This window comes from Phascolarctos cinereus, unplaced genomic scaffold (genome assembly GCF_003287225.1).
Source record: "Phascolarctos cinereus isolate Bilbo 61053 unplaced genomic scaffold, phaCin_HiC Scaffold_4;HRSCAF=312, whole genome shotgun sequence".
NCBI lineage: Eukaryota > Metazoa > Chordata > Mammalia > Diprotodontia > Phascolarctidae > Phascolarctos > Phascolarctos cinereus.
The window spans coordinates 664187450-664213605 of NW_027555847.1; the positions used below are offsets into that span (position 1 = coordinate 664187450).

At 51.6% G+C, this 26156-nt stretch overlaps 1 protein-coding gene across 12 annotated transcripts in view; it reads left to right on the forward strand.

The window, feature by feature from the left end:
* The window catches only part of PTPRS (protein tyrosine phosphatase receptor type S), a 225364-nt gene that overhangs the window by 184694 nt on the left and 14514 nt on the right, over nucleotides 1-26156 (forward strand). For 5 of the 12 annotated variants that reach the window (XM_078153987.1, XM_078153983.1, XM_078153982.1 and 2 more), the window contains 11 exons: nucleotides 2077-2194; nucleotides 4376-4966; nucleotides 5661-5758; nucleotides 6470-6723; nucleotides 7011-7101; nucleotides 7241-7456; nucleotides 8648-8805; nucleotides 10985-11097; nucleotides 13449-13496; nucleotides 24269-24366; nucleotides 25500-25623. In XM_078153987.1, the coding sequence (XP_078010113.1) occupies nucleotides 2077-2194; nucleotides 4376-4966; nucleotides 5661-5758; nucleotides 6470-6723; nucleotides 7011-7101; nucleotides 7241-7456; nucleotides 8648-8805; nucleotides 10985-11097; nucleotides 13449-13496; nucleotides 24269-24366; nucleotides 25500-25623 (1909 nt within the window). The remainder of the gene's footprint in view (nucleotides 1-2076; nucleotides 2195-4375; nucleotides 4967-5660; nucleotides 5759-6469; nucleotides 6724-7010; nucleotides 7102-7240; nucleotides 7457-8647; nucleotides 8806-10984; nucleotides 11098-13448; nucleotides 13497-24268; nucleotides 24367-25499; nucleotides 25624-26156) is intronic. The other 7 variants (XM_078153985.1, XM_078153990.1, XM_078153986.1 and 4 more) reach the window with 3 other exon arrangements.

Genomic DNA, 26156 nt, shown 5'->3' on the forward strand with positions numbered 1-26156 from the left:
GCAAAAGAAATTCCTCAGTTGTCCGTGTTACCCCCAAAATGTGTCTGTTCTGCATTTTGAGTCTCTTACCTCTCTGTCTAGAGCAAGGGTGGGGAATCCCACCCCTGTTCCAGAGGTTGGCAGCATTTCATCAAACTGGCTTATTTATATGCATCTTTTTCAGATCAAGTTAGTTGGTGAGCTCTTTGTGTATCTATTGGCCACTTTAGACAACTTCTCCCCCTGTCCCCTTCCAGGACATTTTTTCAATTTGATTTGCAACACAGAACTGTAAGTGTTCCAGAAATCATGCTCCAATAGTCTGGCCGTTTCAGAAAGTGGTGATAGAAGACAGAGGACCCCTCAACAGTTCTAGCCAGCAATAAGGCCTGGAAGTAGACTAGAAATTGTGTTCTGATAGAATAGAGCCATTTTAAAAGGTGGTGATAGAAGACAGAACTAGGAGGACCCTCCCCTGTTCTAACCAGCAATAGAGTCTTCCCTACTCTGTTCCATCATTGCAGAAAGAGCAGAAATCTATATTTCTGCATAAAAAATAAGCACTAACAAAATATAAGTATTATCGAGCCAAAAAACACAAAAAGAGGGAGGGAAGACCCAGTGACAAAGACAAAGGGTTGTACATCAGTTGTCTGAATCAACAAACTTTGTACCTAAGGAAAGAATACTGCATTTGTGTATTAAAATTTAAACATCCTCAAAATTGGATTCTTTTAAAGCCCTACTTAAACAATTATTTCTACATAAGAAAATTACCCCCTTAAAAAATAAGCAACATATTAAAAATAAACACTGCTCTCCCTTTCTCCCTCCCTCCTCATTGTTTCCCTTTTCTTACTTCCGAGAACTTTCCATCTCCTCAGACCCACTTGCCTTATACAATTTTAGTCCATAGGATGCCACCTGCCCTCCCTCTGAGCTTTTAGAAACCCACTCTCTCAGAATCTGGGATTCATATGTCTGGGGGCCTGGTCTTCCTCACCTTCTCTAGCACAATTCTCAAACTGGGGTGCCCATAAGATGCCTGTCATTTCCACCCTGGACACCAGTTCCATCTTCTTAGAAACCATTATAGCAATTTCCCTTATTGGGACTGCCACATTCTGAAGAATAAAATTATCATTATTAACGCAAGCAAAGAAATTGCAGAGAACTCCAGCAGATGTCTGTATAGCTCAAGGCCCTGCCTCCTGCTCTGCAGTGCCTTTGTGATGGGTTGGGGATCTGTTCTCATCTCTTGTGTCTTTTTCTCCAAGAGTTGTGTAGCATATTCCAGTGTCACTGTGGAGTATCTTTCTGCCACCCATTTAGCTCTGCCTAAGTGATCGCCGCCATGATTCCTCGCTCTGTTTCCTGGATTTCCTCACAAGATTAGATCCTCCACCCAGTGCTATGGGTCCCCTTCCCCTTTCCCTTTCTTATTCCTTTTAAATAAGGGAGCTACTTTTCCCTAGCCATGTTTCAGGTCTGGTGATCCTCCCAAATTTCAGTGATATTTAGGAATGATTTGGAAGAGAGATGAAGTGTAAGAGAGGTTTAGTGGGTAAGTTTATGAGAAAGATTAGAAGGTTACGTGTGAGACAGATTTGCAGGGAGTGTTTAAGAGGAATTTGGAGGTAGTTTATATGAAGGATGTGTGCGAGAAAGGATTGTTTCAATGTTTGGCTTGGTACCCAGCACAGTACACAGAACAGAGTAGGCACTAAATCGTTGCTTGTTATCAATTGATTGGTTTACTTAGGGAGTACAGATTGTATAAGAAGGGAAAGTTTGAAGGGCATGTCCATGTAAAACAGATTTGGAGAGTATGTTGGAGCTGTAAAGGAGATTTGAACAATGTGTTATGTATGAGAGAGTCTGGGAGAGGGGAGTGTGTTAGAGAAAGATTTGAAACAGATTCTGCACGTGTTATTCCAACAATGTGCCCCCACCTTTCTCTGCCCTAGTCATCTCTCCCACCGTGGGCCCCCCGGCCTGGGTTGGGGGCTGGATGGAGGTCCTGGGGATATTCTGGGTACCCCTCCCGAGCCACAGCTGCTGACCCCTCCTTCTCCTCTTGGATTCTTCCTTCAACAGGAGATGGTCATCGACAAGCTACAGCCTGAAACCTCGTACTCTGTCACCGTGGCAGCATACACTATGAAAGGTGACGGTGCACGCAGCAAACCCAAGCTGGTGGTGACCAAGGGAACAGGTAAGAGGCATGCCCCAGGGGACCCCCAGAAAGGCAGTGTGGTATAGTGGGGAGAACCCTAGCCGTGGAGGCAAAGACCTGAGGCTGAATCTGGGTTTGCTACTTATTACCTGTGGGAGTAGGGGCAAACGAGCCCCTTCACATATTTGAGGCTCAGTATTTTCATCTGCAAAATGGAAAAGTAGAGACAGCATAATGTAGTGACGAGACAGCTGGCCTTGGAGTTTAGGTTCTATCTCGGACACTTACTACCCGGGTGATCCGGCTAGGCCATTTAATCTCTCAGTGACCCTAGCAGCCCTCCTAAGATTGGTGTGGCCAGCTAGCCAGCATCGGTAAAGGGAGCTCCCTCACCACAAGTTACTTGTACCAGAAAAATTGCAGATTTAGTCCAGAGCAAACAGCCAGGAGTGTCTGCGGGCTCCATCCCAACAGCCAGGGTGCTGTGAGGAAGCATTAGAACCCTGAGAAAGCAGAAGGAGGGGTGCACTGGGCCCACCTAAGCAGACTAAAGGAGCCAGCCAGGGACTTGGGGCTGAAGAACTCAGTGAGGAGGAAGAGGAGGGCAGGCTTCCTGGAGAGTCAGAGGGAGGAGAAGCGGTCCTTCCAAGAAGGGTGAAGGGAAGACCTCGGCCGAGCTGCCCCAGAGGGCACGTGTAGGGAGGGGAGCATAAGCAACTGAAGCTGCAGGATAGAGTTTAGGAGGCCCCCAAGTGTCATGTCCTCTAAGAGCCATGAAGGATACTTTAGCAGGTGAGGGGATGAAGGTTTCTGATCCACAGTTTTGCTGGGAGCAGTACTTAATCAGACATCCTATGCAAGAGGGATTAGACAGGGAGAGACTAGAGGCAGGGAGAGTGGGAAGAGAAAAGTCTGGACCAGGGGCACGTCAGCACTCCCACCTGCTCCTCGTGTGCTGTGTGAGCCTAGACAAGTCACCCAGGCTTTGAGATGCCCACGGGAAGAGGAGGAGTTGGCCTCCCCTGGGGAAAGGAGAACGGGGCTGGGGATGTTCTCTGTGGCCTGGCCAGTCCCCTCTCCTTTCTCCTGGTTTCCTCCAGGGTGAGTGTTAGCTCAGCATCTCCACTTGTGAAATGGGATGATCTTTAGAAGGAAGCAAAGCCAAGAGAGAACTGCGGGCATCGAGTGTGTGCACACGCCGCCAGGGGAATGTTAGCCCATAGACGGTCAGGCATTAGAGATCGTCGAGTCCAGCCTTATGTTACAAATGAGGTGCACAGGGATGGTCAGTGGTAAAGTCAGGACTGGAACCCAGGCCTTATGCCTCTAAATCCAGCATTCTTTCCACCACCCTGTCCTTGCACATTTCCACCTTATCTCTCCCATTAAGTGGGTGAAAACCAGGAGTCAGTTAGGTCAGGATGTTTCCCTCCAAAATCCCCCAGTGTTTCCCCCAAATCAGTTTCGCTCGGCCTAAAACAGCTGTTTTAGAACCAGGCTTGCCACTGGCCACGTACTGGCCTTATCTCTGCCAGGCTGGTGCTGCGTGCCCTCCACAAGGAAGAAGTCAGGGCTAGCAGCTCCAGTCATTTAAATTTTATAATAGATCCCATTTTCTTCTTTCATGTCCAAAGCAATTGAGAAATAAAACACTTCCCTCCCACCCTCAAATGACGTTTATTGTACAAATGTAATCCTTCCCAGCCCAGCTGATTATGGGAACGTTTAGGACAATCTCTCTTCTCTGCCCCTCCACTCCCCAAACCGCAGAGGTAGTAATAATGGTTTTCTCCATAATAGCATTGTACTTCCCAAGGAGGAGTCCCCCTACAGCCCGACTGGGGAGAATCTCCAGGACATTTTTACTGGAGGGGATCCCCGGCAGTCAGGCCTCTGCCGCCGGCTCCCAGGATCACTAGGGTCAGCCCTGCTCTGCCTCTCCAGCCCCAATCTCTTCATCCATCCACAGGTCCTACAACTGTAAATCCAGTGTGTTTTCCCCTGTTCTGTACTATCTTCCTCAGATCAGTACCTTAGGAAGGTTACCCTGTGAGCCTCAGTTTCCCTATCTAGAAAATGGAGGCAAGTGAGACTTACACTACCAACCTCACCATTCAGATGTGATGAAAGTACTTTGTAATCCCTAAAGAGCCAAAGAAATAGGAGTTGACGTCATTGTTTCATACTTTCCTTTTTTCCTTTCTTTGTCCTGTCTTTCAGTCCTGGGCAAACCCAGTCTATCTATACACCAGACCCTGGACAACAGTTTGCAGGTGCACTGGGAGCCAGCCCCGGGGTCCGAGGGCCAGGTCCTAGGCTACCGGCTGCAGTTTGGCCGGAAGGATGTGTCCCCTTTAGCCACCCTGGAGTTCCCAGCCTCAGAGGACCAATACACAGCCACTAGCATCCACAAAGGGGCCACGTACGTGTTCAAACTGGCTGCCAAGAGCCGGGCGGGCTTCGGGGAGGAGGCGGCCCAGGAGCTCAGCATCCCTGAGGACGTGCCGCAGGGCTACCCGCACATCCTGGAGGCTGGCAACGTGTCGGCAGCCTCGGTGCAGTTCCGCTGGCTGCCCCCCGTGCCAGCCGAGAGGAACGGGGCCATCGTCAAGTACACCGTGGCCTTTCGAGAGGCCGGCTCGGTGGGGCCACCCGTGGAGACAGAGCTTCCCGCATCACCGGATAACTCGTTCACCCTGCAAGGCCTCAAGCCCAACACAGCCTATGATGTTAAAATCCGTGCCCACACGAGGCAGGGCCCCGGGCCCTACAGCCCCACTGTCCGCTATCGGACATTCCTTCTGGACCAAGGTAGGACTTAGCACTTCTCCTGCCCTCCTCTCTGGCTGGGGCTGGTGTTGGAAGCAGTGAGCTACTCACCCCCTGCCCCCTCCCCAGGCCTCGACATCAGCCGAAGACCTTCTTCCTCCTCCTCCTCCTCTCCTTCTTCCCCATCCCTCCCCACCCCCAGCCCACCTCAATCAGGTAAGTCTGCTGGTTTTTTGGCGTTTTTTTCTTCCTTCTCGATGATGCTCTTGTTGCTGAGTTCAGACACACCCGGCCGGCACCCAGACGGGGCGAGGCCTCACGACAGGTGGGAAGCGCCTTTCTCTACACACTCTGTGCTGTGGGGGGCAGCGCCTCGCCAACCCAGTGCCCTCTGTCTGCCCCCTTACTCTGCTCCTCCTCTTCCTCTGTCTCTTTGCCCTCCTCCTCTTCTCCCCCCATCAACGCCGTTCGGCCCTGGGGTCTCAATTCTTCAGAACTAGGTAGAAAGGGCCCACCTCGGGTAGGCAGGGAGCAGGATGGCTAGAAGTGTGAGAGCTGTGCCACGAGACGAGCAGGCGACAGGGGACGACTGAGCTTCCTTCTCTCCCCAAGGCCACGGGCCCTGCCACCCTGACCACCCCTCCTCCCTGGCCCTCACTGCTTTCTCGTGTCTCTCTCTATCTTTCCGTGCCCTCCCGCCCACCCGCCTGCACTGGCTCCTCTGTCGACGATGTAGTCTCACCCAAGAACTTTAAGGTGAAGATGGTGATGAAGACCTCGGTCTTGCTGAGCTGGGAATTTCCTGAGAATTATAACTCCCATACCCCCTACAAGGTGAGTCCCTGACCCGCCCTTCTCTGAGTGTACACATGTGTGAAATTGAACACACACAGATGCCTGCATGCACGCATGCACTGCCACACTCAGGCACAACACACATACACAAATGTACGTGCACAGATAGACATAGACATTCATGCTCATATACACACCATACACATACAGACGCAGGCATCTGCCACACATATATACACATGCACAATACATCTCACACCTGCCACACATATACCTAGACATGCAGATGTGTGTGTACATATACATACACACACATACAGGCATGCATGCACATATACAAACACACATTCAGACACACCACACACACACACACACACACACACACACACACACACACACAGAGCAGCTGCTAGAGCAGTCTGCCCCCCAGGGTGGACAACATCAGAGCCAATGTCCCACCTGTCCATCAGTAGTGAAAGTAGTTCACTGACGTTCAGTGTCAGGGCGCTGTCTCGCCGTGCAGAGCAGGCATGGGCCAGCAGCAGAAAGCCCCTGGGTCTCGGGGCCCCGAAGGTGGGGAGAGGAAGCACTCAGCCAGGGCTCACAGAGGAGGCAGTGAGCATGAGGGTCTGGGGCTCGATTGAGGAGGCCGCTCCGTGTAGGGCTAAGAGGTCTGGCCTTTGGCCTGTAAGCAGAGGGGAGCATGGAAGGTGGTTCTGACCTCCAGCCTCCTCCTTCCCCATCCCCCAGATCCAGTACAATGGGCTCAACATTGACGTTGATGGCCGCACCACCAAGAAACTCATCACCAACCTCAAGCCAAGCACCTTCTACAATTTTGTGCTGACCAACCGTGGGAACAGCATGGGCGGCCTGCAGCAGACAGTGGCCGCCTGGACGGCCTTCAACATGCTGAGCTCCAAGCCTGCCATCGCCCACAAGCCTGAGCCCGACGGCCGCGTGCTGGTGCAGCTCCCCGATGGCCAGAGCCCCGTGCCTGTCCAGTATGTCGCCTCCCTCCCTCCTCCCTCCCCATCCCTGCAAGGCAGGCAGAGGGCGCGGGGAGCCAGGGTTGGCATGCACATAGCATGTCCTCATCACCAAGAAAGTCTCCAAGGGGAAGAGCTTCGGGGGTTTCTAGGCCTTCCCAGCTACAGGAGGCTACTTCTGGAGTCTGCTCTGCATCTCCTCTCCCCCTAACACCAGGAGTCAGGCAAGGCCAGAGCAGAGACCCAGCTTCCCTCTCAGGCTCCCCCTGTGGGGTCCCTCACTCACTTCTGTCCCCACACAGGAGCTACTTCATTGTGGTGGTGCCTTTGCGGAAGATCCGGGGAGGATTCCAGAATCCCCCAGCAAGCCCAGAGGATATGGACCTAGAAGAGGTGAGAGAGAGTCCTTGGAGCAGGGGTTGTGGCCCGGGCCGCAGAGAGCAGGAGGTGGAGGCCGGGCTGATCAGGGAGGGCTTCTTGGAGGAGGCAGCAGAGGCCCTGGGTGTCAGCATCCATCCGCATTCTTCCCTAGCTGATTCAGGACATCTCAAGGTTGCACCGGCGGAGCCTACGCCACTCCCGCCAGCTGGACTCCCCCAAGCCCTACATCGCCGCCCGCTTCTACTCTCTGCCCTCACGCTTCGAGCTGGGTGACCAGAGACACTACAGCGGCTTTGACAACAAAGCCCTCGAGGCCGGCCAGAGATACGTCTTCTTCGTCCTGGCAGTGCTGCAGAAGACAGAGCCCGTGAGCCCCTGCTCTCCTCCCCGGCCACCCCGAGCTCCCCTTCTCCCTGCTTTCCCCTTTCCAGGCTGGTCATGGTCAGAGAACTGTGGCCGCTCTGCCAGACCTCCACCCAACCTCTGCCTTCTCAGTTTCCTCATCTGTAAAATGGAGATAATAATAGCACCCCCCTCCCAGGGTTGTTGTGAGAACCAAAGGGGATGATAATTGTAAAGCACTTAATGAGCCCACTGCCTGGCACATAGTAAACACTCTATAAATGTTAGTTACTCTTATTGATTATTCTAATGCTTCTCCCTTTCCCCAGGCAGGTCTTGAGGCCTGCTCTATAGCTCAGCAAAGGTGTCAGTGGGGGAAGAGGCAGGCATAGCTGAGTCCCCCAAGCACTTGCCTTGTGACCCTGTACATACCACATAACCCTCAGTCTCCCTGTCTTACCAATAGAGAGAATTCTTCAACACTGGTTTTTTCCCCAGGAAAACTCTGAGGCTCTGACGACAAGCAAGGAAATGCCCCGTACACGCTACTCCCTTTCTGGCGGCCCTCTTTCCCCATCCCCTTCTTATACTACCCTAGAAATAGAGAGGGGAAAAGAACACCACCACCTTCTGTTTGTATCAGCCTTTTCCAAGTGCCTCGCCATTGAGCTAGCTTGAGAGAGCCTAGAAAAGCAGCAGAGGCGTAGCCATGAGGGTGCTGAGCTTGAATTCTGGAGACCAGGGTTCAAATGCCAGCTCTGGCAGCTGTGTGACTCCGGGCCAGGTTAACTTCTTGAAACCTCAGGTTCCCCATCTGTAAAATGGTGTAAGAATGCCTGTATTCTCTACCTCCCTAGTGTTATTGCAAAGAAACTTTGTAAATTTAAAAGCACTCTCAAAATGGCAGCTATCATTATCTTTATCACCCCTTCTGAGGTCAGCGAGTACAACTGTCTCTATTTCACAGATGAGCAGACTGAGGCTCGAAGGGAGGTGACTTATCCAAGGGGTCCCGATCCTATCGTTTTGATGACCCCAGCTCAGATCTCTTGGATCCTAGGCCAGGATTCATGCTCACCATGAAGCCCTGGGGGGTTTGGGGGGGAGGGTGATGAAGAAGAGAGGGAGGGAGCGGAATAAGAGGGGCCTAGGATTCCAAGGGAAGGCTGCAGCAGGGAGACTGACCGTGATGAAAACTGCTTTGTTGTCCCTGCAGACCTTCGCGGCCAGCCCTTTCTCCAGTCCCATCCAGCTGGACAATCCTGACCCGCAGCCCATCATCGATGGGGAAGAGGGCCTCATCTGGGTCATCGGGCCCGTTCTGGCCGTGGTTTTCATCATCTGCATTGTCATCGCCATCCTGCTTTATAAGAAGTAAGCCCCTCCTCCCCCACCCAGGTGTTTTCCCCAGGAGTGCCAGGGCCACAGAGGTGGGCAAAGAAGGCTTAACCTCAGGCTTGCTGTGTGACCAGGAGCGGGTCACCCACTCTTTCCCAGGAAAACTAGGCCACAGCTTTCCCATCTGCAAATTGAGTGGGTCCACCTAGACAATCCAGAATCACTTCCAGTTCTAAAAGCTGGATCTCAGTACAGGCCCAGCCCTGACTTGTGGGGAAGACAGGGAGGAGACAAACCCAGGCCCTACCCTTGGAGAGTGTCCAGATGGGAGCAGACCCAGACCCTCACCTGAAGGGGCTCCTAGTCTGAGAGACAAAGGTCTCACCTTCAGGAGCCCTCTGTTTGGAGAGGCTGGTGGAGGACAGGGTGGCCTTCACTCGGTTGGGCAGCACCTCGGTCAGGGGCAGTGGGGCTTACAGGAGGGAGAGGTCTCTGTGAGCTGGAGGTTAGGGCAGAGTGGGCAGTTATCAGTGGAGGCAGGGGCAGGGCTGGGCCCCGAAGGGCAACATGAGTATTGTCTTTTAAGTATTTGAAGCCCTGTCCTATGGAGGAGGGACAAGAATTTTTCTCCTTGGCCACCAGGGCAGTGGAGTGTGGATGGAAGTTAGCACAAGGTACATTTAGCTCCGTGGAAGGAAGAAATCCTCAGCAATCGGCTGTCCAGAGTGGGAGTGGGCAGCTTCTAGACGTGATGAATTCCTCATCACACAGAGTCTGGTGACCCATTTAGTGGACGTGTTAGAGCTGAGAATCCCATTCCTGTGTGGAGTGGGCTTCATGCCCCCTGAGGGCCTGGAAGCACAGAGTTTTGCTGATTCCATGAGATAGAGAAAAAGGCAGGCTCAGGCCTTCGGAATCTCCCAGTCTGGTTTGGGAAATAGGGCTCGTAGCCAGGAAACAAGAAGAGGTCTGTGGAGGATGGGATGGAAGTAAGGGCTAGACCCCAGATGGTAGGGTCACTATGAGAGGTATTCTGGGAGCTGGGGGAGCAGCAAAGCTGGTCAGTAAATCCTGGAGGAAATGGGGATTGAGCTGGGCCTTGATGGATAAGGACTGGGAGGATTTTGATTGTGAGCTCTGAGGAGAGAGCAGGATTCTCACAAGAACCCATGAGGGGCCCATTTGGGAAAGGAATATTGGAGAGGATGGGGGGTAACAAGCAGAGAGCCATTGTGACCCCTGATCATCTTCCTGCCCCTGCCTCTTGGTCATCTGACATCCAGCCTGACCCTCCCCTCTCTTCCTAACGGTGTCTCTTTTCCCCTCCCTTTTGCTGCTTCTTGGAAAAGCAAACCTGATAGGTAAGAGCCAGACCTCGCTCGCCCACCCTGAGACCCCGTCTCTGACAGCCTTGTAGACCCCAGCAAGAGGAGCACTGTCTTGGGGAATAGTTGGGAGGGGGTATGAATACAGTCTCTGCCACCCCAGACTCCACAGGGCCTCTTCCGGGTGAGCCCCCAAGAATGGCTGGTGCCCCCTGGCCTCAGTGGAGCAGTGAGAGCCAAGCAGGCCATCCCCTTCCTGCCAGCCCAGGTCATCCCCCCTTCAGAATAGTCTAAAACCAGCTCAAGGTCGGCAAAAGAACCCTGAACTGGAGTCAGGAGTCCCAGGTTCTGCTCCCACTCTGCCCCTGACTCCCTGTGTAACTTGAGGCAAGGCCTTCTCTCATCCATAAAATGAGACGATGGAATTAACTGACCTATAGTATCCCTTCCATTTGTAATTCTGTGATTCCATGATCCTCCTACCCTCCCAGGCCTCAGTTTCCCCATCCATACATCAGTGATAATGACACCAACATCCCGGGACTTGGAGGGCTTAGATGAGATGCTGGGCGAAAAGGGGATTTGGAAAATTCACTCACAAGCACCAGTTGATTGTATGACCAAGCCTTGTTGTCCAAATCTTATGTCAGACGTAGACAGTCCCCACCCCGACTCCCTACCACCACCCCTGTCTTCTGAAGACAAAGGGGAGGAATGATGAGTCTCCTGTGCTCCCATCACAGCCAAACCAAATACTCACCTGGGCCATCGTTCACCAGTGCACAGGCGCCATAGGCATGTGGGCATGCTCACACTGACTGTCATTCAGACAGACCCGTGAGTCTAGCCTAGGTGCACACTCACGAGGTCTTGTTTCCCTGTCCCCAAAGCAAACGTAAGGACTCGGAGCCACGCACCAAATGCCTGCTGAACAACGCGGACCTCACCCCCCACCACCCAAAGGACCCGGTGGAAATGAGACGCATAAATTTCCAGACACCAGGTATCTCAGGGCCCTTCCCACTGTCCTCCCCTTCTGCCCGGCAGGCCCCTGACACCTGGGATCTCCTTAGGCGCAGGCATGTGGGCAACATCTGCCTGAGCTTTGAAGGGTCCAGAGAGAGGTGCCTTGGGGAGGTGGGGGGGCCACCAGCTGTGAGCAATCCCCATATTACCCTCCCGGTCACCTGTTTAACCAAGTTAATTCATTGACTCCTTGCTGAGTGCCCCCTAACCAGGGCCTTCCCTTGTGTACAGGTGAATCTCTGTCTAGAGAATCATGACAGTTTCTGACCTGTTGAGTTGGTTTTTGTCTTTTTTTTTTTAATGAACACACATAACTGATTGCTTTTGGCCTTATTAGAGGGTTCCAGGCACACCTAAAGATCTTTGACAAGCAGTGAATTATAGTTCCTTCTCTTCCTCCACTCTTAGGGTTTGGCTTCTTTGGGGAAGAATTTCATTGTGATTTTTAATGTGCCAAGAGTCCCTAATGAGCTGCAGCTGCTAGGAAAGCCATCAGGTTGTGAACAGAAGAGTAAACGCAGGGGCATCTCCCAGGGACTGATGTCACGCTGTCACCCAGGTGTGACTGCTGTACTCACTTACACATGTACACACGTGCCCGAGCTCCCCAGCACGCACTCAGGGTGTGGCATCTCTCCTCCCGGGCTCCTACAGGGCACGTGCCACACCCCATCCCACCCCACTTCAGCTGCCCCAGGAATGACGGTCTGGGAGAATTTAGAAAGGTCCTTTGTGATGCTCGGTTACGGGGAGCAGTGTTGGGAGGCAGGGGGGCAGGCTTGTTTCTGGCTGTTCTTGTTCAGTGGTGTCCCATACTCGGTCCGTCCCGTCCTGTCTCCCATTTCTGTCCTGAAGTCATCAGGGGCAGGCATGCCCGATTAGGGATGCTCCTTTGATAGGCTGAGAGCAGCAATCATTTGGGTTTCCTTTCTAGCCCTCGTTCTGTTCTCCCTGAGGCTGTGGTGCGTGGGAGGAGACTCCCATCCCCCTTCCACCAAAAAAAAAAAAAAAAAAGTTGGAACAAGGAGGAGCCTGCCCACCTGAGACAGGCAGGGGCCCCAGACCAGTGGACTGTCCTGTCAGTTCAGCCAGAGAATAATCCAACCAACTGCTTAGTGTCATATTCACCAAAACACTGGAAGCAGGATCACCTGACCCACCTCTGGGACAGAACTTAACAGACGCCTTTGGGGCGGTGGCCATGTCATGGCTAAAGGTCGTGCAGGGCTAATGTCCACCAGCAGGTAAGGACACTTAGCAAAATGACCCATCAGGGCCCCGAGCTAGCGCCTTATGTTTAAGGAGACCAGAGCCCAGCCCACGTCTTCAGGGCCCAGAAGTCAGTGAAAACGTGGGAACTTTCACAGTGTATTTGAATTGAGGGTAGTTTGTATTTCCCTTCAGAAATCCTGGCTTAGTCAACAATTCCCTGGTAGCGAGTGACACTTGGAATCCAAGCTTTTGCTTGGGCTAAGAGAGGGCCATCAGGGTCAGGGAGTGGACTGGAAACTGATTCACTCATTCGCTGGCTGTTCATCAGTTTTACAAATATATCCCTGGCCTTGTGCTATGCAGGGAGAGAGAGAGAGAGAGAGAGAGAGAGAGAGAGAGAAGAGAGAGAGAGAGAGAGAGAGAGAGAGAGAGACAGAGAGAGAGAGAGAGAGAGAGAGAGAGAAAGGAGAGTGTTTGGTCCCTGTCCTTGAGTCTGATTGAAAGGAACTGCTTCACACACGCATACACACACCTGGAGCAGGAGAGAGCCAAGGCTGGGGCGTGTGCTCAGGGGTACCAACAGGTTGCGGGGGAATGTAGCATTGGGAGAAATCCCTGTGGGCTCAGTGCTAGAATTTGGAAAGGCAGCCTGAACACACAGGCCAAAGGCAGAAGCAAGCATGGCGTGTCCAGGGTGGGGCTGGTACAAGCAACGAAGGTGCTAGAGGAATGAGACAGGGCAAGACTGGAGGCTTTGAACGCTGGGCAGAGACGTTTGTACTCTTCCTGGGGCCGGTGGGAGCCAGTGAAGGTTCTCGCCCTTGAAGTCAGTGTTCAGCCATAACGTAGATAGCCGGGTGGGTCTCTCAGTGTATTCCCTCCAGTGGACAGAGGTGGGGAAGGGGGGGCACTGGGTGAACAGAGCCTCTGCCATCAGCACAAAGACTGACTTTACCTTACCTCTTAAATTTCTGTTGCTTTTTTCCTTTTGTTTGATTAGCATGACATTGAAGCGGGATGGGCGGAGACAGAGACAGAGACACACAGGGAGAGAGGGAGGGCGGAACAGAAACGTTCCTGCATTTTTGTTCATTTATTGTTTACTGTTTTCTGCAGATTCTGGCCTCAGCAGCCCCCTCAGTGACCCCGAGTTTCACTTTGAAAGTTAGTTCCTGTGTCTTTCTGTTCCCGTGGGGGTCATTTTTTTCTGTTGCTTTTCTTTGGTTTCTCCTCCCCAGTTCTGTTGGCTTCTTCCCTTTCTGTTCGTCCCCACGCGCCCTCTGTATCCTGCAGGCCCTGCATCTCATCCCCACCTCCCCTCCACCCCCACCCCCACCCCCGGCCTACCTGGCCCTGCCCAGAGCAGCGCTCCTGGTTTTACAGGGGGAAGCACAGGGGCTGGGGGAGGAGACCCTATGCCAGAAGCTCCAGGCCCCAGGGATGTCAGGAGGCCTCTCTCTCTCTCTCTCTCTCTCTCTCTCTCTCTCTCTCTCTCTCTCTCTCTCTCTCTCTCTCTCTTACTCTCACTCTCTTTCTCTCTCTTTCTTTCCTTCTTTCTCTCTGTCACTCTCTCTTCCTCTCCTCTTCTTTTTTTTCTCTCCCCCTTTCTCTCATTCCTCTCTTTTCCTCCTTCTCTCCTTTGGCCCCTTTCCTCTTCCTCTTTCCCCGTCTTGCCCCCTCTAGCTCCTTCTCTCTACCCCTTGCTCTTTCCTCTGCTCTTTTCTCTCTCTCTTCTCCTTCTTCCTCCCTCCCACCTTCTCTGGAGCCTCTCAGTCTGATAGAAGGAAGTCTCTCTGCTGACAGTGTCGTTCCTCCCCCCCTTCCCTCACCCACCCCATAGTTTAGATGTTCTCAGAAGTCCTAATCAATGTGAGTTTGATATACTAGGTAAAGATGTCTCAGTCTGTGTGTGTGTGTGTGTGTGTGTGTGTACGTGCTCACTTAACATGTATATATGGCTACTGGGTGCATGTACTAAATGCTTAAAATGTGTATTGAGAAGGTCTCTGAGCCCAGCTGTGTGTCAGTAGGGGTAGGTAGGTGCATTGGGCTACATGTCTGGCCATGTGGATGTATGTGGATGTGCATGTATGAGGGGCACACGTGAGCAAGAACATATTTTTGATGATGCAGGTATATAATGTCCATGCAGAATGTATAGGATAGCTATGCGAGCGTGTCTTTGGAAGCATGTGCGTATGTTGAAGCTGTGCCCAAACAGCTATGAGGGTATTGCAAGATTATGGGAGGCGTATGTGAATATATACATGTATGAGGAAACGTATGTTTGTGTGTGTATATGTATGTGTACATATATATATCTACACATATATTGAAGTATATATATATGTTTATTGTGTATAATAGGGGCATAGAAATGGAGGTAATATGTTTGTGAGTAGGTATGTATGAGGATTTACATAGGGATATAAGTGTGTGTATATACTTAACAATAAACATTTATTAGACACCTACTGGGTGCCAAGCTCTATGCTAAGCACTGGGGATGTAAAAATAAAACAACCACTACCCTGGAGGTGCTTAAATTCTTTTTGTTGTTGTTGTATTGTTGGTTTTTGTTTGTTTTTTTGGCAAGGCAATTGTGGTTAAGTGACTTGGCCAGGGTCACACAGCTAGTAAGTGTCAAACGTCTGGTCTGAGACTGGATTTGAACTCAAGTCCTCCTGACTTCAGGGCTGGTGCTTTATCCACTGTGCCATCTAGATGCCCCAGGTGCTTAAATTCTAATGGAGGAAAAAGACAATACAAGATAGGGAATGATAAAGCCTAAAGAGAGATCAGTCCATCAGAAAGCATTTATTAAGCACCTACTATGTGCTAAGTACTTGCCAAATAACTCCTTTGATCCACTGGGTGGAGAATGGATTGGAGTAGGGAAGAGGCTTGAGGTAGAGACCAGCTGGGAGGCCATTGCAGTAATCTGGGCAGGAGGGGGAAGGTGATGAGGGCCTGAATTAAGGTAGAGGCTGTTTGAGTAGAGACAAGGGGGTAGGTGGGAGAGAAGTAGAAGAAGAAATGACAAGATTTGGTGACTGATGGATATGCAGGGCAAGCGAGGAGTTAAGGGTAATGCCAAGGCTACAACCCAGAGTCACTGGAGGAAAAGATGGTGGTGCCATCAGCAGAAATAAAGGAGTGTGCAAGATGAGACAAAGTTTAGAAATATCAGAGGAGGAAAAACAAAATCCCTTGGAGCCAGGAGGCAGAGAGCATGGAAGCCTACTTGGAGAAGGCGGCGTGGACAGCGAGCCTTGAAGAGAGGAATCTGAAGGAGAGATGAGGAAGGGAAGATGTACAGGCATGAGAGTTAGCCTTGCAGACAGATCCATGAGCACAAGAGACCATAGCAGGCATCTGGGGTGAGAAGAAGCAGTGGGGGTTGTCCTTCAGTGTCAGGCTCAAAAGTGTGCCTTTTACCCTGGCAGCAGTGGGGAGCCAGTGGAGGTTTTTTGAGCAAGGGGGTGAGGGGCATGGTCAGCCCGTACCTTAGGAAGATCAGGGTGGCAGCTGTGGGGAGACCGGTTTGGAGTCAGGCCAGTGAAGAGGCTGCTGCATCAGTCCAGGTGAGCAGTGATGAAGGCATGAGCCATGAACCAGCCCTGGGAATGCAGTGGAAGGAATCGGTACCACGAGGGTAGAACGGAGGGGCTTGGCAACAGATGGAGCACTGGCGGGCGAGGAAGAGGGAAGAGGCTGGGCCGGCCAGCCTCCCTGGGGCTGAGAGCCTGAAGGACGGAGGGGCAGGGGCACCCGCAGCAGCAGCAACGTAGCATGTGGAGGAGGGGCTCGGGTTGGAGGGCCATGGGCAATTATGAGTTCAGTTTGGGACGTGGAATTGGATTTGAGGTGCCAGGGGTGTCTGGGTATGTCTCACAGGGGATGGCTGTGGGAATTCAGAAGTGAGAGTATGGAAAATGGAGTCAATTTGGGAATCATCTGTGCTTTGGATAACAGAAGAAAGTGTAGAAAGAAAAGAAAAAAGGACCTGGAAAGACCAGTGATCTTACTCAGGAACAAGGGTTTTTAGAGATTGTGTGTGTGTGTGTGTGTGTGTGTGTGTGTGTGTATGTGTGTGCGTGTGCGTACACGCAAATAAATATATATATGCACATATGTATGGGGTATAGATTCATGATGTGCACGTATAAGTGTGTATCTGTGTGTATATGTATACAGACATATACACAAATATAGGTAGTATGGGAATGTGTAGTTGTGATATATGCACATGTGTATATAGATATATTTATATATCTGTATACATACACACATATATACATGTACCCCCAAATAAACATATGTACACACATATGTATGGGGTATAGATCTGTGATGTACACACATACATATATACATATATGTGTGCATATACATGCGTGTACATATATGTGCACATATACAACGGCATGGGAATGTACAGTGTGGTGTGTGCATATGTATGTATGTAGACATATATGCACACACGTGTAAAGTATGGGCATATGTATTTGTGATGTATACATATATGCATTTCTATATACACATACAGGTATATATGTATGGGAATATATTTTTATGATATATACACGTGCTTTCTATATGCACACATACAAATATATACATATATGTATTGAAGTACATGACGTATATCCATATGTACAAATACATAAACACACACATATATATACATACGTATATGTATGAGAGTATATATTTGTGAATGAGCATGTGTGTACATGACAGTAGGAACATAGGAGTATGTATGAGGTGTCTTTACATATGAGGAATGAATGAAAAACTGTTTGTTAGTAATAATAATAGCTACCATTTGTATCATACTTAGTATGTGCCAGGCATTGTGGTAAGTGCTTTACAATTGTTAATTCTTTCTTTTCTTTTCTTTTTTTGGTATTTTTGGGGGGAGGCAATCAGAGTTAAGTGACTTGCCCAGGGTCACACAGCTAGTAAGTATCTGAGGCCACACTTGAACTCAGGTCCTGACTCCAGGGCTGGTGCTGTATCCACTGCGCCACCTAGCTGCCCTTCTGTTATCTCCCTCGATACTCACAACAACCCTGGGAGGTAGGTGATAGAATTGTCCCCATTTTACAGGTGAGAAATCTGAGGGAAACAGAGGTTAAGTGACTTGCCCAATGTCACACAACTCGAGTCTGAGGCTAGATTTACTTAGCACTTATGTTAAGCACCTGTCCTGCTTTATGCCAAGCACTGAGGATACAAGTGGAAACATGAGGCATCTCCCCTCAGAGAGCTCAGATTCTGACAGGGAGAGATAACACACCAGGGAGAGGTGGCCAGGGAGGAGCGTTTTAGTTAAGGAAATCACAGGCAAGATAAGCAGAGCCAGGGACAGTTGATTGACATGGCCTGTCCAATAGCAGCGGGGCTCTTCATTGATGAGGGTTCCAGACTTGAAGAAAGAAGGTGGGGGAGCAGAGTGGGTGGTAAGAGGATGTCCAGGATGTGATAGCAAGCGTGTCTGGGTTCTGATCTGGGATGTGACGTGTGAGGGAGAGGGTGGGAGCCTGGATGTGGCCGCGTGTGGATTAAGTCACCCACCCATTTACCTGCTTTCTTATTGCTATCAAACCTTCAATAATGGTCTGTCCACACATTTAGCATATCCTTTAAGGTAAATAGGAGAGAACAGACAGGATTTCAGACAGTCCTCTACAATAGCCACATTTTTATAGTCACACAATTGACTGAAATTGAGGATTGTTGGTTACCAAAAAAAAAAAAAAGACTCAGGCAAGCAGAAAGCATCCTTGAAGGGTCGCCTCCGACAAGGTGCTCACGGTCTGGTGGGAAGAGTGGGAGATGCCTAGAAGCAGACAGGACTCTATGTTAGGGGAAGCTTCCAAGCATTTAGAGCTGTCCCAGTGTTGAGTGGGCTGCCTCACGCAGGTGCCCCCTGACTGGCAATCTTCAAGCGCAGGCTCACCTTCTTTAAATATTGATTTGTGTATTTATTTTTTTAATGTTCCCTAGTTACATGCAAAAGCAGTTTTAAACATTCACTTTCAAAACTTTGAGTTCCAAATCAGGCTCACTGTTTTTGAGGGTGAGAGGGGAGTTATAAAGGTGAGTGGCCTTCTGGTCCAGCTTGAACCCTGGACCTGGTGCAGAATGGAAGAGGAGGGGGATACAGACGGGATCCCAAGAGGGAAGTTAAGGGGCGCTTCCAGCCTTCCCACACTGCCGAGGACAGGCATGCAAAGGGCAGCACAAGAGACATCCTGAGGAACGGGACCAGAAAAGGACGTGGGCCGGTCATTGGTTGAGAACAAGGAATAGTGAGGGACAGCCCAGGTGTGACACTGGTAGCCCCAAAGTGTTAGGAGACCTAGAGAAAGATGAGGCTTTGATAGAACATCTGTGGAGGATTCGGGGTGGGGACCATGGACAAGAATCATGTAGCATGAGCAGGTGTAGGAGGGTCCTGGTGTGTGTGCTGGAGGAAGGAGTGCCCACGTGAGTGAAAACCCATTAGCGTATCTGTGAGTGAGGTGAGGAGGGGGCTTGTCCACTGGCTAGGCCTGGGATTTCACAGATTCCCAGCGTTCAGATTTCCTGCACCAGTGCAGAGGTAGCATTCCTCTAGGATGTATACTCTTAGTTGCTTGGGGCAATGAGCAGCTTAGTGAGTGACACAGATTTTCCTGACTCTAAGGCTAGCCCTTTGTGTTATCTCTCTCTCTCTCTCTCTCTCTCTCTCTCTCTCTCTCTCTCTCTCTCTCTCTATCTCTGTCTCTGTCTGTCTGTCTGTCTGTCTCTCTCTCTCATATCTCCATCTCTGACTCATCTCTTTGTCTCCCTCTGTCTTTCTATTTGTATGTCTGTCTGTCTGTCTGTCTCTCTCTCTTCTCTCCTGCCCCCTCCCCCCTCACCATCCCACCAGCTCTCACCTTCATTCAAACCCAGGTCAGTCCCTAACTCTATAGCATCATTGACCCTACCTAAAAGTATCCCCTGATAAAAACCATTCACACACACCCACAACCATACACTCACATGTGTTTGGACCCTCACATTTCACCAGAGCCCTGCTGTCCTACAAGGGCAGGACCTCTCTGGTTCCTGTCTTGGCACCCTCAACTCCTCATAGGCACCTAAAGAATGATTGTTGGATTGAGTCACTTTCAGATAGTCGAGGTTGAATGATTTGTCATAAGTCATAGAGCGAGGAGGTAGGCTCCCACTGAGGATCCCCCAGCCTCTGACCCTGAGCTCTCGTTCTCTGCGCTCTCCAGAGACAAAGCCAGCTGAGAACCTCTGTGTCCCAGCCATGAGGTTCTCACCACCACCACCTCTACAGCTCTGTGTGAGAGGGCCTGCACTCAGCCTCTGGATCCCTCTGGAAGGCAGATGGTCAGAAGGTCCCTTCCCCTCTAAGCCCCATAAGCCTATTCCTTACTGTTCCCTCCAAACCCTCCCAGCTGTGGCATCTTGGGTGTGCCTCTGGGCGTCCCTGTTCTCCTACTAGAAAGGTTTCTGCCAAGGCGGATGACGCCCCAATGAAGAGATGACCACAGTCGCTGCCTTCTTGTTGGAAAGTGTCTGGCTCCAGAGTCTGTGCCTTCCCCAGACCCCGCCTCCAGTCTGGCTCTGGGCCCACAGCAGCACCTGCCTCCTGGCCCCTGCTCGTCAGGAGCTTTGGGGTGTAGATCCCAATATCCATGTCCCGGTAGGTGCTCAGCCAAGAACAATCAGCCCCTTTTAGGACTGGAGACTTTGGAAACCGAGTTCTAAGTGTGTGACCTTGTCAAATGAGCTCTCCTCTCAGTTCTCTCCTTTCAAAAATGAAGGTGTCAGTAAGGTAGCAACTAGGACCCTCATAGCGCCAAATCTTATAGTCCCTGGGGATGTAATGGATAGAGCACACGGCCTAGACTCCGGCAGATCTGAGTTTCATTCTGGCCTCAGATGCTAGCTGTGTGGCCCTGGGCAAGTCACTTAACCTCTGATTGCCTCAGTTTCCTCAACTGAAGAATGGGAATACTAACAGCACCTCCCTGCCAGGGTTGTGGTGAGGCTCAAATGAGACACGGTTTGTAAGACGCTTACTGCAGCGCCTGGCACATGGTAGGCGCTTACTGAAACACTTATTCCCCTCCCCTTCCCTTTCCCCACCTCTTACCGCCCCCCCACACCCAGCGAGAGCTTCCTGGGAAGGAATGGGCAGCGTGGGAGGCAGAGGGTCAGACATGCGAGGTAGTGTCCACTTTACCCGTCCCCTAGAGGAAAATCTGGAATCACGAACCAGAGCGGTTTGGGAACAGGAGGATGGACGAATCATTTTACAGCGTTCCCCAAGGACGCTGGGTTCACATCCCACCCCTGACGCAGCTGCAAGGCGCTAGCTGAGGCACTTCAAGTCTCTAGGCCTCGACCTCCTCATCTTCACATGAGACAGTGGCCTGAGATGGTCCCTGGGGCCCCTCCAGGTCTGCCTGTATGCTCCCGTGGGCTTGAAGTTCACTGAATACAAAACGTGGTGCCCTCTTCCCTCCACTCTTCACCCACAACAGCAATGTCTGCCTTGGTTTTCTCTTTGTGGCAGAATTGACACTGGGCTTCCAGAGCCCAGGCCAGCATGAGTCAGAACTTGGGCAGTGTCTCTGGGGGCAGCAGAAAGAGTCAGGACCCGAGTTCAGATTCTGGCTCTTCATTTGATGTGTGACCTTGGTCAAAGATCTTAAAACCTCTCTGGGCCTCATGTTCCTTCTCTGTAAAATTAAGAGGTTAGACCAGATAGCCTCCAAGGGCCCTTGCAGTTCTCAGGCTGTACTGTGTTCTATGCATGAGCCTAGAAATACAGCCGCGTAAACAGGATTAATTCTGTCATTCAAGAGCTAGCCTACCCAGCTAGGCATGGAGAGGCTCATCCCTATCAAGGGATTCATTTTTTTCTACCCACCACATGTCATGAAATCACCTGTGAAGAGGCCAGGCCCGTGTGGTGGAGCAAACATTCACACTGGTAGAGAGCTGAGAAGTCCAAGTATGATGACACTCTGCTGCTTATTCGCTGGGTGACCTTGGAGAAATAAATCACGTAGCCTCCTGGGACTCAGTTCTCTTGTCTGTAAAATGACCTGGGCCGGGCTGGGAGGAGGCAGGGTCCCTTCCAGCCCTAGGTCTGTAAGTCCATGATCCTACAACCTCGTGGCCTTGGTAACATGCTAACAAGGTAGGGAGTGCGAGCATTACCATCTCCACTTTACAGGTCAGACAGGTGCAAAGAGTGCGGTGACTTGCCCGTGGTCACGCCGCTAGAGCTTGTCTGAGCTGGAGTGCCAGTCTGGGCCTCTTCCCTTAACTCCAAACCTAGTTAAATGCCTCCCTTTACAGACCCATTTCCCTGAAGCCACCACCATTTGTCCCTGATGCCACCAGTCTTGGTCTTCTCCCTCTTCATAATAACAGGGCTCCTCCTCTATATCCTGGCCCTGTGGGAGCCACAGCTGACCCCCTTTGAGTGGGGGGAGAGGGGCGACTCTTCCTTCCCTGGTCAGATGGAACTAGGGAAGACCAGCCACAGCTTTCATAAACACACACACACACGCACACGCACGCACGCACGCACACACTCTCCCCAAGCTTTCCCTTCTCAGAACCACCTCTCTCTCTCCCCCAAACAGAGTGCCTTCTCCCCAAAGAGGGATCTGTCTTTCCCCCTAATGATGGCTCTTCAGGAAAATAGAGATCAGTGGTCAGAAGAAAAGGAAGGATCGTCCTAAAAGAGGAATTGATCTTCCCCCAAGTGGATCGATGTTTCCAACAAATTAGATTAAGCTTCCAAAAACAGGAATTGGGCCACAAGGGGAGGAGGGGAATGAGTCTTTTAAAGCAGAGGCTGAAGGCCTGCCTCAGTCCATAGTTTAGGATACCCTGAGTCCCCCATGGGCACCAAGAACTCGAAGACAGGCCCTTCTCCCACCTGGTCTCCCAACTTAGGGATGCCCAGGCATTGCCAGGCCTTCATCTGTCCCTCATAGAGAACATTCTCACCAACTGTGTCAGTAGACAGAGCAGTCCTTGCCCTCCTCCCATCTTATGTAACATGGGCACAGTCCCTTCCCTTCTTTCTGGGCCTCAGTTTCTTCTTCTGGACTAGACCATCCATCTCTAAGTGTCCTTTCCGGTTCTCGGTCATGTGATGCTGTGACCTCGGGGTGCGGGTCAGGGGTTGAGGGGAGCATCTGGTCCACCTTGTGGTCACTTAATTGATGGGAGGAGTTGGGGATGGTAGGTGGTGAGTAACACATAGTCCTCGTATTAATGTGTGTTAGCCTTTCCAAAGCATCTTCCCATCCATTCAGTTTATCCTCTTGTTGGATGGTGGGCAGGTGACATTACTCCCATTTTACAGGTGAGGAAACTGAGGCCCAGAGATCCAAGGTCACACAACAAACCAGGGACAGAGCTAGGCCTAGAATCCAAGGCTCGCCTGTCTCCCAGCCTAGGGAGCTCCTTGTCCCCTAAAAGGGACCCCAGGTTGATGAGGCGGGAGGACTTTGGTTACACCTCTGTGCCCACCCCACCCTGTTGTCTGCCTCATTGTCCCTCAGGGCAGGAGTGAAGGGGAGAAGGAGGGGTGTGCACTGTAAAACTAGGGAGCAGTGCTTGCCTTGCCCTGCTCTCTTCAGCTGCTCACGCCCCCACCACCTCTTGCTTCACCATGACACATTCTCGGGCTCGAAATTCTCAGCAGTCACCCTCATCCCCTACCCCACCCCTGATAGGCTCTGAAGGTGGTGGGAGTGAGCCATGGCCCAGAGTGGAGACAGGGCCTCCTGCAAGGACCCTGGGGCAGGAGGCTACGCGCGCACACACACACACACACACACACACACACGCACACACAGAGTAACAAAGAGCACATCCTGAAGATGCTCAGAACACGTTCTGGACCCAGCAGCAGGGAGGCGGTTTCCTTAGAGTGGGGAGGGGTTGTATACTGAGTCATTCACACACTCTAGGTGGAAGCATTAGTGAGGCAGCCAGCCAGGGTCAGGGTCAGGGCTTTAGGGCTGAGGCTAGAATCAGGGGTCATGGCTGAGGTAACTCGTTACAGTAGGAAGTGGTCCTACCACATGCCTAAACCCAAGGGACCATTCCCAAACCTCTGCTAGGTGGAATCTTGAGTTTTAGCCTTCCCAGGTCCAAGCTACCAAGGACCAAGAAACTCTTAAAAGTATTTATTCTCCAGTCCCTGCAAGTCTGGCCAGAGTTTTGTAAGAACCAAACGCATCCTGTGAAAGCTGTTCACTGCCTGGCCCCAGATGAAAGCCATCTCCCTGAGGGAGGGGACAGAGCTGAGAATGGGTCTTCAGCCACTCTCCATCTACCTGGTGGACGGACTTTGGGAGGTGCCCACCGGCCAGAGTCCCTGTGCCAGGCAGGGAGGACCCCAAGGGTGACAGAGCCAGCTTCCCCAGAGACCTCCCATTTTGCCCATCTGCATGTCCATCTCCATCTGGGCCCCACCCAGACCTCCCTCCCCTCTCTGTAACAGCTGTGTATGTGGGGTCAGCTCCTTCCCTTGCAGTTCACTTGGTCTAGAACCTCTTAGGAACCAAGCACCATCAACAGTCTCTTCCCTCCCTCCCTTCCTCCCTGCCTCCTCCTGATCACCCCTACTCTAGGGGCTGTGGTGGGCAGAGGAGACCACCTGTCTTCCCTCTGCCCCCTCCCCCTCTCCCAGGACATTAATTTCGAGCCCTGCCTGCCTTCTCTCTTCTAACCGCCGCCCTTCCATTGCAGAACTCACATTGTAGAGCCTCCCCTCACCCCCCATCGTCCCCACTTCATGCATCCCGTGGGCTGGGCCGGGGCTGTCCCGGCCCCGCCACAGGCCATGACCACCCTCTTTCCCCGCCCCCACCTGGCGGGTCTGCTCTCCCCCCCAGGTATGCTCAGCCACCCTCCAATCCCCATCACCGAGATGGCTGAGCACACAGAGCACCTCAAAGCCAATGACAACCTGAAGTTATCCCAAGAGTATGAGGTAAGTGGCTGCAGACCCTGCCACCACATCCCTGCACACACATACGCACAGCCCTGGCCTAGGCCTCTTCACTGAGGCAGCTGCCTAGCTTGGTGGAAAGAGCACGGGATTTGAGATCAGGACTTGAGTTTGAATCCCTGCTCTTCCGCCTGCTGGTTACACAGCCTTGAGTATGTCACCTAAACTCATTGTACTGCAATCCCATGATCCTCTCTGTGAATAAAGCAGGCCACAGCACTACCAAAGTTAGCTGAATGGTGGAGAGGGCTGGGTGTGGTCAGGGGAGCTTCTACAGGAAGAGTCCCCACAGCTGGGCATTGTGTTGTGCCCAGGGGGATAGTGGGCACAGCCAAGGCAAATGCCTCAGGCCTGCCATTGGCACTGTAGGGCAGTGGGAAGTGCCTTCGAAGGAGCTGGGGACACTGGTCTCTCACGGCCACATGGCCTTGGCTGATCCCTTAGGGCTCAGTTAGGGATCCTCCTCTGAAAATGAGTGGATTGGGTCAGCTCGTCTGGCCCAGCTATCCCAGTTCTCTCATGTGATTTCTCACATGGCACAGGTAGGTAGAGCAAGGACCGCCCTGTGACTGTCCCCCCCCCAGCCCCGCCTCTAGTAGCCTTGCCAGAAAAGGCTGAGCCACCAATAGCAGCCCTGAACAGCCTTTGTGTCTGACACCCTTCCCACCTCTGTCCAATCTGTCTTCTTCCTGTCCCGCTTCATTCTCTTTCTTCCCTTTTGCTCTCTATATCTTCCTCCCTTTCCTCTTCCTGTCTCTCTCCTGTCTTCTTTCTCCTTTCCTTTCCCCCTCTCCTTTTTTTCTCTGTCTCCCTTCCACTCACTTTCTTCATTCTATACCCTTTCTTCCTCCTCTTTGCCCTTTTTCTTTGTGCTTTCTCTGTTTCTCTCCCTATTGCCCATCTTTCCTCTTATCTCCTCCCCACTTCTGTCTCTTCTTTCCTCTATCCTTCCTCTTCCGCATCTCTCCTGTCTCCACTATTCTGGATCTCCCTTTCTCCTCTATCTCTGTCTCTCTTCTCTCTGTCTCTCTCCTCCATCCCTCCTCTTCCCTATTCTCCCCCGCCATTCTGGATCTCCCTTTCTCCCCTGCCTCTGTCTGTTTCTCGTCCTGCAGTCTATTGACCCCGGACAGCAGTTCACCTGGGAACACTCTAACCTGGAGGTGAATAAGCCCAAGAATCGTTATGCCAATGTCATAGCCTACGACCACTCTCGGGTCATCCTTCTCCCCATGGAAGGTAAGAAGACCTCTCCCCCGAACTCCCAAGGACTCCTGGGCAGGGATCAGCAGCCCCACTTCTCAGGTAGGAAAGCTAAGGCCAAGAGAGAAGGTTAAGAGATCTGTCCCTCAGTTATTGGCTGAGCCAGGACTGGAACTCGGCCCCTGATTCCCAACCCTGGACTCTTTCTCCCAGACCATGAAAATCAGGCCTCGGTCACACTCCGGCTCCAGTGAGAGTTTAACCAACTCTCCATAAACCAGAACTCCTCTAAAAAAGAGAGATGGATGAAAGAGAAAGCAGCTCTGTGGGTGGCTAAAATAGTCTGGTCTCTAAGCCTTAATTGTCCCCTAAGGCAGTGGGCTACTTCAGGAGGTAATGAGCCCCCCGTCACTGGGAGTGTGCAAGCAGAGGTTGAATGAGGGGATCCCTGCTCAGGTAGGGGTTAGGCAAGATCATCTCTGAGATCTCTGCCCTAGCCTCATGCTTCTGGGGCTCGTCTCCCCAGTGTGTCTTGCAGACAGCAGCACCACAGAGCTGATAGGAGCTCA